The sequence below is a fragment of the Hypanus sabinus genome, chromosome 1 (genome assembly GCF_030144855.1).
Source record: "Hypanus sabinus isolate sHypSab1 chromosome 1, sHypSab1.hap1, whole genome shotgun sequence".
Classification (NCBI taxonomy): Eukaryota; Metazoa; Chordata; class Chondrichthyes; order Myliobatiformes; family Dasyatidae; genus Hypanus; species Hypanus sabinus.
The window spans coordinates 22179648-22195486 of NC_082706.1; the positions used below are offsets into that span (position 1 = coordinate 22179648).

Below are 15839 nucleotides of genomic sequence, written 5' to 3' on the forward strand. Positions count from 1 at the left end.
GGGAGGGAAGGAAGAAGTTTAAAGTGGAAGATGATAGGTGAAACCTGGAGAAGGGAAAGGGATGAAGTAAAGAGCTGGGAAGTTGATTGGTGAAAGAGACAAAGGACTGGAGAAGGGGGATTCTGATAGCAGAGGACAGAAGACCATGGAAGAAAGGGAAGGGGAGGAGCACCAGAGGGTGGTGATGGGCAGGTAAGGAGATAAGATGAGAGAGGGAAACAGGAATGGGGACTGGTGTAGGAGATGAGGGGTTAATTACCAGAATAAGTTTTTTTCTGGCTACTGTTAAATGGCTGGCCCAAATTTAGTTTCTTTTTGTTTAGAGAGCCTTAACAGAAAAGTAGTGTAATGCCCCAGTTCACATCTGTACTGTTTTGCTGCAGGTGTTTCATTTGGCAGCTCTGTGGGAGTGATTTGTTCTGCTTTCAGCCTGTTTGGGTTATTGTTGAAGATAAGGGATGATGCGGTACATGTGCTGTCCAATTAGTGGGAGGCTTTTCTTGGTGAGGGATAATAAGGTTGGGCTTGGGCTTGTGTTCAGCAGAGATAAAGAGAAAAGACTCTGAGGAGAACCAGTTGTCGGATACGACCCGGTAGGAGACCCCTTTGTTCAAGATGGATGCAAGTGAAGTGCAGAAGGTGGTGTGTGCTTTCACACTGACTGAGTGCCCAGTGCACAAGTGACAGAGAAGTTCAACTTGTGCCCATTTGATTTTAATTAAAATGGACACTGTTCTTTTTGTTTTTCTTTATTAACCGTTCAGTTAAGATTCACAAGTATAATTCCTTCAATCGTATGTTATTTTGTGACACTAATTTGTAATAGGGTAGCAAATTACACAGCATCCACACAAACCGGGGTTTGGGGTGAGACAAGGTGTCTCAATCTCACGGGTTTGGCGGGACTTGAGAGTGTCTTCCCTAGACTTATGCAGCCAAGGAAATCAGGGTGTTTCATTATCTTAAGGTATCTCAATAAAGTTATTTTTAATTTTTTGGCTCAAGGGAAAAATTCTGATCTGTTTCTGTCTTCAAAATTCAATCCTCCTTAGCTTTGCCATTATCCTGGTGAAACACACTGAAATAAGTTAATGATGGGGTTGGGCAACTTGGAAACTTTAAGGAGTCTGTAACTGGAAGAGTTGTGCACCTTTCAAAATGAAGGTAACGGCTGCAAAGTAAAACTTGATTCACTATTTTTTTTGCAGGCTTCATTATACATATTTGCATATTATTTTATTTCGAGATACAATGCAGAACAGGCCCTTCTATCCACGCCACCCAGTAACACATTGATTTAACCCTAGCCTAATTATGGGACAATTTACAACAGCCAATTAACCTACTAACCATTTGGCTTTGGATCTGGTTAAACTCTAGGACTTTAGACCAAGTGACCATTGTCCATATGTTCTGACAAACAGGTTAACTCCCAGTGGAATATTCCGCTGAAGCAGATTCACTTCTACCATCCACCCATATCCACACCTTATTCAGATCACAAAACAAGAGTGGGTAATCTCAATTAACAATTGCATGTCTGAGAAAATCTCATGCTTACTTTTCAATTCTTCCATGGTCCACATCTCTTTATGCCTATCCACCTCTACAATCATCTCAGAGAACTGTACCTAGTTTTAATCACTGCTTTATTAGCATCAGATTCCTTCCCTTAACTTTCCTGCCTCTCTCTCCTCCTTTAAGCAGTTCCTTAAAGTGGACAAGCTTATAGTCCTCAATTCTACTAGTTTCTTGGGCCAGTGTTTACTTTCTGTTTCATAACACTTGCCTGAGGACCCTAACTTGTTTTGTCTTGCTAAAAGTGTTTTCTATTGTTAAGCACGCTTTCTAAATTCAAATTGTTGATATTATCATATCAGGACTTCTTTTCCAGATCCTTGGGTTAGAAACCTTTCTCATGTTTATGTTGACTGAGAGAAGTTTGCCGATGCTGGAAATCCACAGCAACACACACAAACTGCTGGAGGAGCTCAGCAGGTCAGGCAGGATCTATGGAAATGAATAGATAGTTGATATTTTGCGCCAAGACCCTTCTTCAGGTGTTGAACATGTGTTACAAAAGTGGCACTTTGTTATACTCCACTTTCAACATTTGATTCTTTATAAAATTGTTCAAGCAAAATTTTGGAAGAGGATGACAAACTGCAAAAAGATTACAATATCCAGCTCTTGAAACATGAGATGAGAAATGATTGTTTCCCAGCCTTCTACCAATAACGTCAATCAGCTGATGGGATGCATTGTCTGGTTTAAAGCCGTTACAACTTCACTCCTCGCCATTGTCCACTTCCACCAATTTTCATTAAGCTGTTGATATGATCAGATTTGGAGCAGATCAGGGTCATTTCCTGTTTATCTGTGCCATACATCCATGTGACCTTGTCCTTAACTGTCCATCTGCACTACTCTTTCTCTGTACTGTAACACTTCATGCTGCAGTCTGTTATTATTCAACTTTGTACTTCCTCAATGCACTGTTGTCATTTATTCATCTGGATGGATTGTAGACAAGACAAGTCTATTATTGTCAGATGTTACAAGATACAATTTACCAATATTGCTCACAGAAGAGCAGTTTTGAATTATTATTAACTGTCTCAAACTGTAGAATTGATTTTGATTAAGACTTAACTTGCCTCTCATGATGGCCACCGGATCCTCAGTCCTGGGCCTGAAGAGATTCACTCCAATAACAGTGGCCAAATTGTCCACACTCATTTTGTTAATAGCGGATTGCAACTGGACTTCATGGAGAAACCTGAACAGGAAAGAGATCAGAGTTTGTCACATTATTATAGATTTAGGTCAAGTTATCAAAGTTATTTTGTTGAGAAGAAAAACTCTAACATCCAGTAAGCACTGTTCCAGATCATTGAATGATACAGCTTCACAAGACCTATCTAGCCTGAGCCAGTTCTTTCAAAAAGATACTGTTAGATATTTTTCTATTTCTCTTTTGAAGGCAACTTTAAAATCAGTTATGAGCTTTGTACAATATAATGCCTTCCAGATCTTAAACACTCATTGCATGAACCCTCCCGTTCCTCCAGTCCTTCTATTAATTATTTAAATGTATTCTCTGGTTACAATTCTGACCGCTGACATCTCCATTACATATGTAGCACATCCATACAGATATGTGGAAGGGCAACTTAATCTTTGATTGGTTGAAATGACTATGCCAGGTTGATTATACACCAAGGCTGATGCCCACAACTACCTTTAGCTCTAACAACCAAAGACAGATTATTCCCGCATAATAATAAACCAATCGGAATCAAAATAAAAGTCGCTCCCATTTTGAACTGAAGCCTTCATTGAACATACAATGGATGAACAGGAAATATCAGAAATACTCAGTAGGCCAGGCAATATTTGTGTCTTGGCTTTTTATAAGAACTCCATGAAATGGTGCAACATTGAGTTCTAATGAAAGGTCATTGACCGAAATGTGAACTCTGTCACTCCCTCTGGATAGTATTTTCAGCATTTTTCATATTTATTTCTGATATTCACCTACTTTCAACTAATAGCTTTCTTCTAACCCTCTATTAACTCCACACAACTTTTCCATTCTATCTCCAGTTCCATAGCCCTCAGAAACTACATTTCACATCCAATCTCATGGTTCTTTATTACACGAATGTATCCAGTGTTCACATTTTAATATTCCTGCAGCAAAGTTTGCAAATGTCCAAAGAGATGGATTGTATTTTTTTCTGATAGACCTGCGTACCTGCAGATGTAACCAAGTAGGTTGTAGTTTTCCTGAGGCAACAATGATATCAGTTTCATTAGTTCCCGTTGCCCCTGTCAAGAAAAGGTGACAAGTCTTAGTATTAATCATAATTAGAACCAGGTTTAATAGAACCAGCAAATATTGTGAAATTTGTTAACTTTGTGACAGCAGTACAATGCAATACATGATGATGTAAAAAAAAAATTACAGTAAATATATATATAAAATAGTTAAATTAAATCAGTACAAAAACAGAAATAGACAAAGTAGTGAGGTTGTGTTCATTGGTTCAATGTCTATTCAGAAATCAGATGCCAGAGGTGAAAAAGCTATTCCTGGATTGTTGAGTATAGCTGATACAGGAGTTGCTTTTATTAATGCCACCCAGAAATGAACAAAAATCATCTAGGATGTCAAAAAGTACATCTTGCCTCATTTGGATAAAACTCAATTGCACAACCACTTGAATGCTTTATCCCTTCACCATATATTGAACCTAATGCACCTCTGAGAAATTAATCACTGACATAATCGTGTAAAAACCAAAAATTATAATGGAGATTGCCAAAGAAACAAAATGATCAGGTTGTCCATGATAATATGGATATCAACCAGACTAAAGGTGCTCTGTTTAGCTGGACAATTGTCTATTGTCGGTTTGAGTTGTTCTCCGATCTTGGGAATTGCAAATGTTTCATCACGATGTAAGGAGGCATTATCAGTGTACTATTGATGCAATGAGACTGACACAATGACAATGTCTTCTCGCATGTGATGAAACGTTTGCAAGTAAATTGCCAAGATTGGAGGACAACTCAACCCAACCATTAACCACCCAAACTGCACATATTCTGAATTATTGTATATTGTCACCAAGGCCACTGTTTGGAAACCCACTTATATTCAGTTTGGTGTGATGTTGCTCTAAAGAAGTATTTTAAGTAAAGCAAGCAAAATTCCATTAATCTAACACAATCTAGTCTTTGGTGCTAGATGAGCAGGCTTTCTGGACTTTTGGATGTTATTAAATAGTTCAATCACTTTTATTTCAGTTTTTAAGAAAAACATGTTAGACAATTGAATAATACATTTTTCAGTGAACTGGATGAGATTTAAAGAAGTGTTAGAAAAAGAATTTCAGTAATGGTATTATGAGAGGAAGCAAGGGAATCTGGACCCCAAAACGTAGAAAAGGATCATGGGGCCTGACACTGAACCATTGGAATTTCCTAACAGTCAGATAGAAGATTGTTAGTGTTTAATGTGACTGGCTGTGCAGTGCACACTGCATTTAGGGTGGTAGTTCTTACATCTTTGAGACGAGGTATACTGGGTCTCATGACTCGAATGCGGAAAGGTCTTGGACAGAAGAGTAAAGGTAGGCAGCACTCTTAAAGCTGTTATCTTCTGAATTTTTAAATTGAAACCTCATCTGTTCTCAAGTGGATTGAAAACATTTCAAGTTCTCCCTGTTGAGGAACTGGAGGGACACTGATATCCTTGCCGGAAGGGTTACTGATAGTTCTCAAGAAGGTTTAAACTAATTTCACAGAGAGTTGGGAATATTGTAGCAGAGCAGTGGACGGGGTGAAAAAATATAGAGAATAAAATGTCCAGTGGGCAAAGCAGACTGTGGAAAGTAGGGAGTATGAGAGGACCGACAAGCCTAAATGCATTCACTTTAATGCATGGAATCTCTCAGGTAAATTAGAATAGCTTAGAGTGTAGATACGCACTTGGAATTATGATATTATTGCAATGACAGAAACCTAGCAAAGAGAACTGCAGGACTCTCAGCTTTATGTTCTGGGGTTGTTCAGAAGCAATAGAGGGGAATGTAAAAGAGGAAAGTCATAGTGACAGCACTAGAGAGAGGATATTTGGAGGGGTCATTTCATGAGACCTTTACAGGTAGAACTTAGGAATTTGAGCAGGCTGATAGTTCTGCTGGCGTGATGCTACAGGCCTCCAAATAGTAAGTAAGAAACAGAGGTATAAATATGTAAACAATTCGGAGAAAGGTATAAAGGGAAAATGGTTATAGGACTGGGTGATTTTAAATTTCAGAGTTTTGGCTGGAATTGCCTAAGAGCAAGGAGCTTAGACAGGGTGGAATTTATTAAGAGCATCTAAGAAAGTTTTCTTGAGACAGAGTATAAGAAAGTCCTACTAGAGGCAGGGTGGTGTTTGTCTTCAAGAAATGAAACAGGACAGATGGTGGAAGTGTTGGTAGGGGAACACTCTGGGAACAGTGACAAAAATTTTGTGAATTTCATGGCAGTTATGGAAGAGAATAACTAAACCCCCCATCTTAAATTGGCTTATGAGGACAAATGGGATTAGTGTAGATGGGGAAAAGGGTAGGCATGGGTTAGATGGACTGAAGGACATATTCCTGTTCTGCAGAACTCTATAGCTACAGGCAATTTATCTCTGGGCCTTGACCAATATTATTCCCTCACTCAATATTGCTGAAGAGCCAATTATCAGTGGTTTTCACATTGCTGTCATTGGGAGCTTATGCAATTTGGCTCTCACATTTCTTATACGTAATGATAAATGTCAGTCAATCTCGGTGAATTGTCAGTGAATCTCAGATCCCAAAACAAAAACAACAAAAACTGGAGCAGAACAAAAGATTGCTGTATTTCATTGTCTGAAAACCTCTTTGGCATGTTGTGAAAATGTCCAACGGAATTTGAAGAATGTGAAAGAATCCACTTAACTAAAAAGTTTGGCTACCAAGTAAAAGAAATGGGATCTACTGCCAATCTGTGCAATGGTTTAATCTAATATCAGAGAATATATATAGTACACAACCTGAAATTCTTCCCCTTTGCAGACATACACAAAACAGAAAAAAAAACAAATTAATGACGTGTATTCCATTTGGTCAATAATCATGAATGCCACCTTCAATTTAAAGAGGGCTTTGGAGTTTGGAAGAAATAAAGAATCCATTGGAAGTGGAGAATCACTAAAAGGATACCTGGAGTGAGGGTTTACTTTAGTTAATGATAAAAATCTCGAAACATCAACAGTACTCTTTTCCATAGATGTGCCTGGCCTGCGGAGCTCCTATAAGCATTTTGTGTGTGTTGCTCAGATTTTCAGCATCTGCAGATTTTCTTTTGTTAGTGATTGGAAAACTTCTGTGCTGTGAGTCATGAAGGTCAAAAGAGGCACAGCAAAAGAATTTGCAGCAGAGTAGAAAAATGATTATTTTTTTCCAATTCAGACCAGATTGATCCCAAGAAATTTAGTGTTGCCTTTGGACGAGGGTTATGTTGGCGAACAGAGAATTACATTGTTCCACAGTCATCCTCACATCAGGAAGTCTTAACAGATTATAGGAGATAAATGAGACCACTAGATTTGAAGTTTTGTTTCTTAAAGGTGGCTTTCAATTCTGATTGCTTGCATTAATTTCATTTTGTTATTCCTTATTCCCTGGAATTCAGATGAATGGGAAATTTTCACTTGTGGGGTATAAGAGTCTCCTCCAAGACAGCCACAAATTTGTCATAGGATTTGGAGGCTTGCGTGCCTCAAGGACCCAGAGAGCGATGTTGGCTGCAGTCAGGGCTTTATGCTTTGGCTCTTGGTAGGGTCATCCATGCCAAACAGGTCAAGGGGTAGAGGCTAGACTAAGAGTGATCCAACAATCCTCCAAGTTTGGGGGTTCAGCTCAGGGCTAACAACCCTGACTGGCAAAACAAAATTGTTGCAGAAACAACAAGGAAGAATCCTTCTATATATGTGTTCTAAGGTATGGACAGACCGATGGAGGATTCATTACTACTCTGAACACCAGCAGCATTAAGTAAGTATAAGATTCAGATTGGATTTGACAGTTTGAACTTTACAAATAAGAAATCTTCTTTATTATTTTATAATTCAATTGACATTTTTTCAGGCTAGACGATTTAGAACTAGGTGATAAATTCTTGAGTGTTAGGAACTGAGATGAGATTTTCCTTTCCCTAGACACTCTTATCTAAATGCTATGTGATTTATTCCTGCCCAAATACTTTGTTACCTGGTAGAATCACTTTATCCAATTTATTCCTTTGCTCTTCTGGCATGATACTAACACTATCCCATGGAAGAGTAGCTTGTGTCCCTTAATTTAAAGAATTTTGAAAATTGGGCCATCATTTTAATGAAATAAGCCTCTTAATTTTAACATTATTCCTGCTATCATTCTGGGGATTTTTTATTATAGGCATCTGTTAGGCTCGAGAGACCATGAATTTGCGCCTTGGAAAGTTTCCAGGGGGCAGGCCTGGGCAGGGTTGTATGGGAGACCAGCAGTTGCCTATGCTGCAAGCATCCCCTCTCCATGCCACCGATGTTGTCCAAGGGAAGAGAACTAAGACCCAAGCAGCTTGGTATCGGTGTCATCGCAGAGCAATGTGTTGTTATGTGCTTTGCTTAAGGAGACAACATGCTGCCTTAGCTGAGGCTCGAACTAGTGACCTTCAGATCACTAGATCAACAGCTTAACCACTTGGCCATGTGCCAACACTGGGGATTACTATACAAAGGACTCTATATCATCTCCTTCCCTTTAAAGCAATTTTAATTTAAGTGAGTCCGTCTACCTCGTTCCCACATTCTGAAAACACCTTTTCATGTTGATTGATCCCATTTTCTATTTCCTCTTAAAATTTTTCTAGTACATTAAATGTTGTGAATAGATTTTACTGCTTTTACTGAATGTGGCTGGGTGTCTTGAATCTGAACTCTGAGCACAAAATCTTCATTTTTCTTTTAGCTTTAAGTTTATGATATTTGCCAGAATCAGTGAAAATAGTTCTTTTAATCCTTTTGCCCTTGTCATGATTCAAAAATTTTTGCAAGATGTTAAGAGGAGGTGTATTTTTATCCAGTCTTGCTCTGCTAGTTGGAAAGTCTTGCTTGGAATAGAATCTAAAAGATAGAGTCAAACTTTCTGGAGTGAAACACAGAAGACTTTCAGAGATACTGGCAAGAAACATAATAAATAGTATTGAGTTATGAGTCAACCTTGATCTTGTTAAATGAACGGGTGGATTGAGAGTCAATCTTTCTCCTTGTTTCTTTTTCCTTTTTTCCTTTTGTGTTCTAACAGTTGTACTAAAAATCCGATGGAAATTTTAAAATAATGTTTAATACTCAGAGCATATGCAAATATTTCCTCAACTAGATAAGATGAATATTTTGGGTGCACTTGAGGGGAAATTAAATTAACACATGAAGGGGGTAAATATAGTGGAAAAGTATGGGAAGGCTTGATATCATTATATAAGTCAGGATGGCCCAGATGGGCCAAATGACATGTTTCTCTGTTAGCTTGTTTGCATTTTTTTAAATTTAGAGGTGAAGAGAATATTAGTTAGCTTCCCATGTGACTAACTGAATGGAACTGAGTAACAATATATCATCATTTATTCTTAGTGTTGGGGACACATCTCAGAAACCAGCCTCCCCTCCATGGACTCTATCTATACTTCGTGTTGCCTAATAAAGTGGTCAGCATAACCAAAGACCTCACACACCCTGTGCACTCTTTCTTGTCCTCCTATCCATTAGGCAGAAAATACAAAAGCCTGGAAGTCCATACCGCCAGGCTCAATGACAGCTAAACCTATTGTTATCAGACTATTAAATTGTTCCCTAGTATGATAAGATGGACTCCTGACCTCATAATCTACCTCATTATGATTTTGCACCTTAATATTTATGGGCACTGCGCCTTCTGTGTAGCTGTTAAACTTTATTCTACATGCTGTTATTGTTTCATCTTGTTCTACCTCATTACACTGTGTAATGATCTGATCTGTATGAACAGAATGCAAGACGAGTTTTTGTATGTACCTCAGTACATGTGGCAATGATAAATAAATTCCAGTTCTTAGCATAGTATCCTACACAAAATGTACAGGCATAATTGACTTTTAGATAATGAATCTGTCCTCTTCAAGGCTAATAGAGAACAGCAAGGTAGAGTATAAATTACAGGTAGACGAATAACACACCAACTTGTTTTCACTGTCCATCCTTTGACTGCATGCAAGAAAGTCTTCATATTGGGACCAAGGAATGACTGGTTCTGGGAGTTCTCTTAAGTATAACTTGAACAAAGAAGCGACAGTGTGCACATCTGTATCCCTGGAAGATAAGGCATGTGTCAATATATGATAATTTGATGAAGCAGGTGGAAGGAATTCTAAAGAAATTCTCACAGATAATTTGGATAGATTAGGGCGTAATGGCCATTGCGCAGCTCATTGTAATTTTTGTGCATGGAGGCAATAAGCATTTTGCAGAATTCAGGTTAAAGTCAGTCACCAGGCAAAATTCTGAATTAAGTGGTGACTCGCCTCCTAGGCTTCCTTTCAATTAGAAGTCTGAATGACATACAAAACAACAGCAGCAGAAAATCTGGAGATGCCCTCACGCAAAATTAATTTAGGGCAGGATAGCCAGTTGGGTATTTGTTGGATGAAATTTGTCCATTTGTTTCAAATTGCCAAGTAACTTGATAGAGTTGCTGATTCTTGGAATGTATCCAGTTCCTCCTTAAATCTAACTATACCATTTATTTCAACCACTTCCCATGATTGTGACTTGCACTCTTAGTAAAGAAGTTCTTTTTTGCATTTCTTATTTTATATCTTGGTGAATGTTTTGTACTTGCACTAACCAACTTCTGCTACCTTAGGGAACATATTAAATACATTGCAAAATGCTGTGAGAACTCAGCAGGCCAGGCAGCATCTATGGAAAAGAGTAAACAGTCAACACTTCATGCTGAGACCCTTCGACAGGACCGGAAAGGAAGGGGAGAAGACAGAATAAGAAATCTGAAGGCCCGAAGTATTGACTGTTTACTCTTTTCCATAGATACTGCCTGGCCTGCTGAGTTCCTCCAGCATTTATGCGTTGCTTAGGCTTTCCAGCATCTGCAGATTTGCTCTTGTTTATATTAAATACATTTATTGTCACTTTCAGCCTTCTGTTCCGAAACATCCTGTTCACTCCTCCATGGCAGCCTCAGGATAGCTGGGTGCCCATTCAAGAGGAGATGTGGAGAAATTCCTTTAGCCAGAGGGCGGTGCATTAGTGGAATTTCTTAACACAGGCAACTGTGGAGGCCAGGTAGTTTGGTGTATTTAAGGCAGATCTTGATAGGTTCTTGATTGGACATGGCATCAAAGGTTACGGGGAGAAGGCCGGGGAGTGGGACTGAGGAGAGGAAAAAATGATCAGCCATTATTGAATGACAGAGCAGGCTTGATGTGATTCTCCTGTCCATTCATCCCTCCCCGCTAATCTGCTTTCTAACACTAAACCCTGCAAGCAGTTTAAATACTACATCTGCCTATACACTTCCTACCTCACCTCCATTCAAAGCCCCAAATAGTGCTTCCAGGTGAAGCTACACAATCTGCTGGGGTTATCTATTGTGTTTACTGTTCCTGATGCAGCCCCCTCTACATACACGAGACCCAGCATTAATTGGGAGACCACTTTATTGAGTACATCTGCTCCATCTGCCACAAGCGGGACTTCCTGGTGACAAATATGTCAATTCAGATTCCCATTCCCATTCTGACATGTCATTCCATGGCCCCTCTTGTGCCAAGATGAGGCCATCATCAGGGCTTCCGTCTGGGTAGCCTACAACCTGATGGCATGAATATCAATTTCTCCTTCTGGTAAATAGATTTCCTCCATCCCACTGTCTCCACTGCTTCTATTTCCCACCCTGACCTTTTACCTCTTCTCACCTGCCTATTACTTCCCACAGTTCCTGTCCTTCTTCCCTTTCTCCGACGTCCACTCTCCACACCTATCAGATTCCTACTTCTCCAGCCATTGACTTTTTCCACCCACCTGGTTTCACCTATCACCTTTTACCTCCTTTCCCTCCCCCCCAACCTTTTTTCTTTTGGTAACTTCCCCCTTCCTTCTCAGTCCTGAAGAAGGGTATCAGCCCAAAACATTGACTGTTTATTCACTTCAATAGATGCTGCCTGACCAAATGAGTTCTTCTCGCAGTCTTTTCTCCCTTGCATAATCTTTGCTGTGTGTTGATAGTACACCTTCCTAAATGTGATGGCATTATAGCAATTTTCCTCACAATAGGTGTTTCATTTGCATACTTGTTTAATGTTGGCCTCTCTCCAGAATCAAAAGCATCCCTCAGTTCTTTGACCAGGTTATCTTGCCCAGGTAAGCGAAAGATTCCTTCCTCTTTCAGTCCCTGCTCCCGCATGAAGGCAACACACTTCTCCACGATAATGGGCACCAAGTGTTGTCCAAACTTTTGCTCATATGCCAGTGTGTCTGTCAGACGCTGGCCGAAGACAGCTGCGGGAAGGAAAAGAATTAAATTAGATAACTACCAACACTCTTGGAGATCAAATATCTCAGAATTGGATTTTACCACCTTCGCCAAGAGAGGAGTAAATCTAAATATGAAAATGTTCTTCTAATCTCCTACAGGGATGATGAGATTACTGGCACTACTTGTCTAAACCAGCAAGGATAACTTCACTCACCTCAAATCTGAACTGATTGCTCAACCTACAGGCTCACTTTCAAGAGCTCTATAATTCACATTCTCAGTATTTTTGCACAGATTGTCTTCTCAAGTCAAGTCACTTTAATTGTCATTTTGACCATAACTGCTGGTACAGTACATAGTAAAAATGAGACAATTTTTTTCAGGACCATGTTGTTACATGACACAGTACAAAAACTAGACTGAGCTACGTAAAAAAACAACACAGAAAAAATACTACACTAGACTACAGACCTACCCAGGACATAAAGTGCACAAAACAGTGCAGACATTACAATAAATGATAAACAAGACAATAGGGCAGTAAGGTGTCAGTCCAGGCTCTGGGTATTGAGGAGTCTGATAGCCTGGGGGAAGAAACTGTTACATAGTCTGGTCGTGAGAGCCCAAATGCTACGGTGCCTTTTCCCAGACTGCAGGAGGGAGAAGAGTTTGTATGAGGGGTGTGTGGGGTCCTTCATAATGCTGTTTGCTTTGTGGATGCAGCATGTAATGTAAATGTCCGTGATGGCAGGAAGAGAGACTCCAATGATCTTCTCAGCTGACCTCACTATCCGCTGCAGGGTCTTGCGATCAGAGATGGTGCCATTTCTAAACCAGGCAGTGATGCAGCTGCTCAGGATACTCTCAATACAACCCCTGTAGAATGTGATGAGGATGGCGGGTGGGAGATGGACTGTCCTCAGCCTTCGCAGAAAGTAGAGACGTTACTGGGCTTTCTTTGCTATGGAGCTGGTGTTGAGGGACCAGATGAGATTCTCCACCAGCTGAACACCAGGAAATTTGGTATTCTTAACGATCTCTACTGAAGAGCCGTCAATGTTCAGTGGGGAGTGGTCACTGTGTGCCCTCCTGAGGTCAACAACCATCTCTTTTGTTTTGTTCACATTCAGAGACAGGTTGTTGGCTCTGCACCAGTCCATTAGCCGCTGCTCTTCCTCTCTGTAAGCTGACTCATCATTCTTGCTGATGAGACCCACCACGATCGTGTCATCGGCGAACTTGATGACATGGTTCGAGCTGTGTGTTGCAGCACAGTCATGGGTCAGCAGAGTGAACAGCAGTGGACTGAGCACACAGCCCTGGGGAGCTCCCATGCTCAGTGTGATGGTGTTGGAGATGCTGCTCCCGATCCGGACTGACTGAGGTCTCCCAGTCAGGAAGGCTAGGATCCATTTGCAGAGGAAAGAGTTCAGGCCCAGTAGGCTCAGCTTTCCAATCAGTTTCTGAGGGAAGATTGTGTTTTTTGCACGTTAGTGTTTATCAGTCTGCTTTTTATAGTTTTTCACAAATTCTACTGCATTTCTTTATCTTCCTGAAAATGGCTGCAAGAAAATCTTAAGATAGTATATACTGACATGTACACACTTCGATAATAAATGCACTTTGAACTTTGACTGCTGATAAGAGGCATTCCGAAGGAAATTCCGGGCTTTGCTGCAAACATGATCATTAAGCTATTAATGTTGTATAAATGATGACTTCAATTCTAATTGAGGTAATAGTTTAATTACATTAAATTTCATGTAAATTTTAGTCCTATTTACAGCCTTTAAGCTGCAATCATGCCGGTGATAGGCTAAAGTACAAAGGTGCAGTAAAATCTCAGTGTCAAGCACTGTGGAACATAGATGAAGCTATTTAACAATGTTTATTGGTTATTTTATTTATTTAGTGGTACAGTACAGAGCAGGCCCTTCTGACCCTTTGTGTAAATTGTCCCAGCAACTGCCAAAAAACCAATTAACCCCAGCCTATTCCTGGGGCAATTTACAATGGCCACTTAACCTACAGGGGTACATCTTTCGACTGTGGGAGGAAACTGGAGCGCCCAGGGAAAGCCCACGCATTCCACGGGGAGAACATACAGAGACTCCTTGCAGAACGGTGCTGGAATTGAACTCCAAACTCTGGAACATCCCAAGTTGTAATAACGCAAGTTCCATTTCAAAGATTGCACGGCAGCGCCTCTTGTTGTGTATTTAATATTTCAATAATATTTGAGTAATCTTGTATATATACTGTATTGGTTGATTAAGCATTCTTGTTTATTTAAATAATTATGAGTTATATGTAATACTACATTAATTACATACATCATCACGCTACCATGTGATCAATGCGTGCCTCACTGAAGGCAAACTCAAAGTTTTCTTTATTTAAATTAGTTGAATGTCTTGAGGTTACAAAAGATAACACTTCTACTTCCTTAGAAGTCTGCAAAGATTTGGCATGACATCGAAAACCTTGACAAACATCTGCAGATGCACGGTGAAGAGTATTTAACTGGTTGCTGCATCACAGACTGGTATAGAACACAAATGACATGGAAATGAAAGGAGAGTCTACAAAATGTAGTATCAAGCTAAAATGAGAATTGTACCTATCGAGCTCTGCTGCTTGAGATTGATGTTCTGTAAGGTACCTTGGAAGGAAGCCTTACTACCTCACTTTTTTATATTATTTCTATTTTTGCACTATTTTTAATCTATTCATAGAACAAACATGTTCATAAATAAATAGTAAAAAATGACAGACATATAGCTTCTGTAATTTATTTATTTATTTTTCTTCTTCTTTCTATATTATCATCTATTGCATTGAGCTGCTGCTGCTAAGTTAACAAATTTCACAACACATGCCGGTAATAAATATGGCCCAGCCCATCAAAGGCAAAGTTCTCCAACATCACTGAGCTCACGAACAGTTATTACCCTTCAACAATCAAGCTCCTGAACCAGAGTGGATGTTGAGTTCAATACACCATTAAGAAAGGAGCTGCAGAATCACAAAGGGTTGGTTAAATATAGCATGTAATTTTCACAGGCCATCTGCACTGCTTTCAACAAACTCAACTACTATTTATATTTATGTAGCATCTTCTGATGTAATAAAATAATTCAAATATGTTGTTGGAAGAGTGTATAGACTTGAGTCAGAAAAGAGGACTTTGAGACAGATGGTCAAACGTCTATTCAGAACTAGGTTTACTCTTAGAGCAAGGGAGACAAAGAGGAAGAAACATTTGGAGAAGGAATTCCAGGATTTAGGAACTCACCTGATGATACGATCATCTTTCTATCATATGAAAAATGAGGATACTCATGAATCCAAAGGAAATAGAAATCATAACAAAAGAAAGCAGAAGTTCTATTTATTCAATGTCTTTACTGTCAGATCAAAACTGAAGTCAACAGGTGCTGAATAAGATCTGGAGAGTACAAAAGCAGATGGGTAACAGAGATAATTTGGAGCAAGCTATTAAATAAGCTATGGAGATTGAGTGAGGAGGAATTCCAGAAAGCAGGCTCAGGTGGATGAAGGATTATACATCAATAAAGTGGGTGGTGGATGTTAGGACGGACAATTGGTATTTTAATTTAATGCAGCAAATCATAAGGATGGAAGAAATAGGAACAGGAGTAGGCTATCCATCCCATCGAGTCTGTCCGCCATTCAATAAGATCATGATTGATCTAGCCATGCATTCAGCTTCTCCTACCTGTC

The 15839-nt window shown here is 39.6% G+C and overlaps 1 protein-coding gene across 2 annotated transcripts in view; it reads right to left on the reverse strand.

The window, feature by feature from the left end:
- The window catches only part of LOC132391603 (rho GTPase-activating protein 25-like), a 102742-nt gene that overhangs the window by 25368 nt on the left and 61535 nt on the right, over nt 1-15839 (reverse strand). For both annotated transcript variants that reach the window (XM_059965049.1, XM_059965134.1), the window contains exons 5-8: nt 11911-12118; nt 9781-9913; nt 3758-3831; nt 2658-2779 (exon numbers count right to left, since the gene is read on the reverse strand). In XM_059965049.1, coding sequence (XP_059821032.1) covers nt 2658-2779; nt 3758-3831; nt 9781-9913; nt 11911-12118 — 537 coding nt within the window. The remainder of the gene's footprint in view (nt 1-2657; nt 2780-3757; nt 3832-9780; nt 9914-11910; nt 12119-15839) is intronic.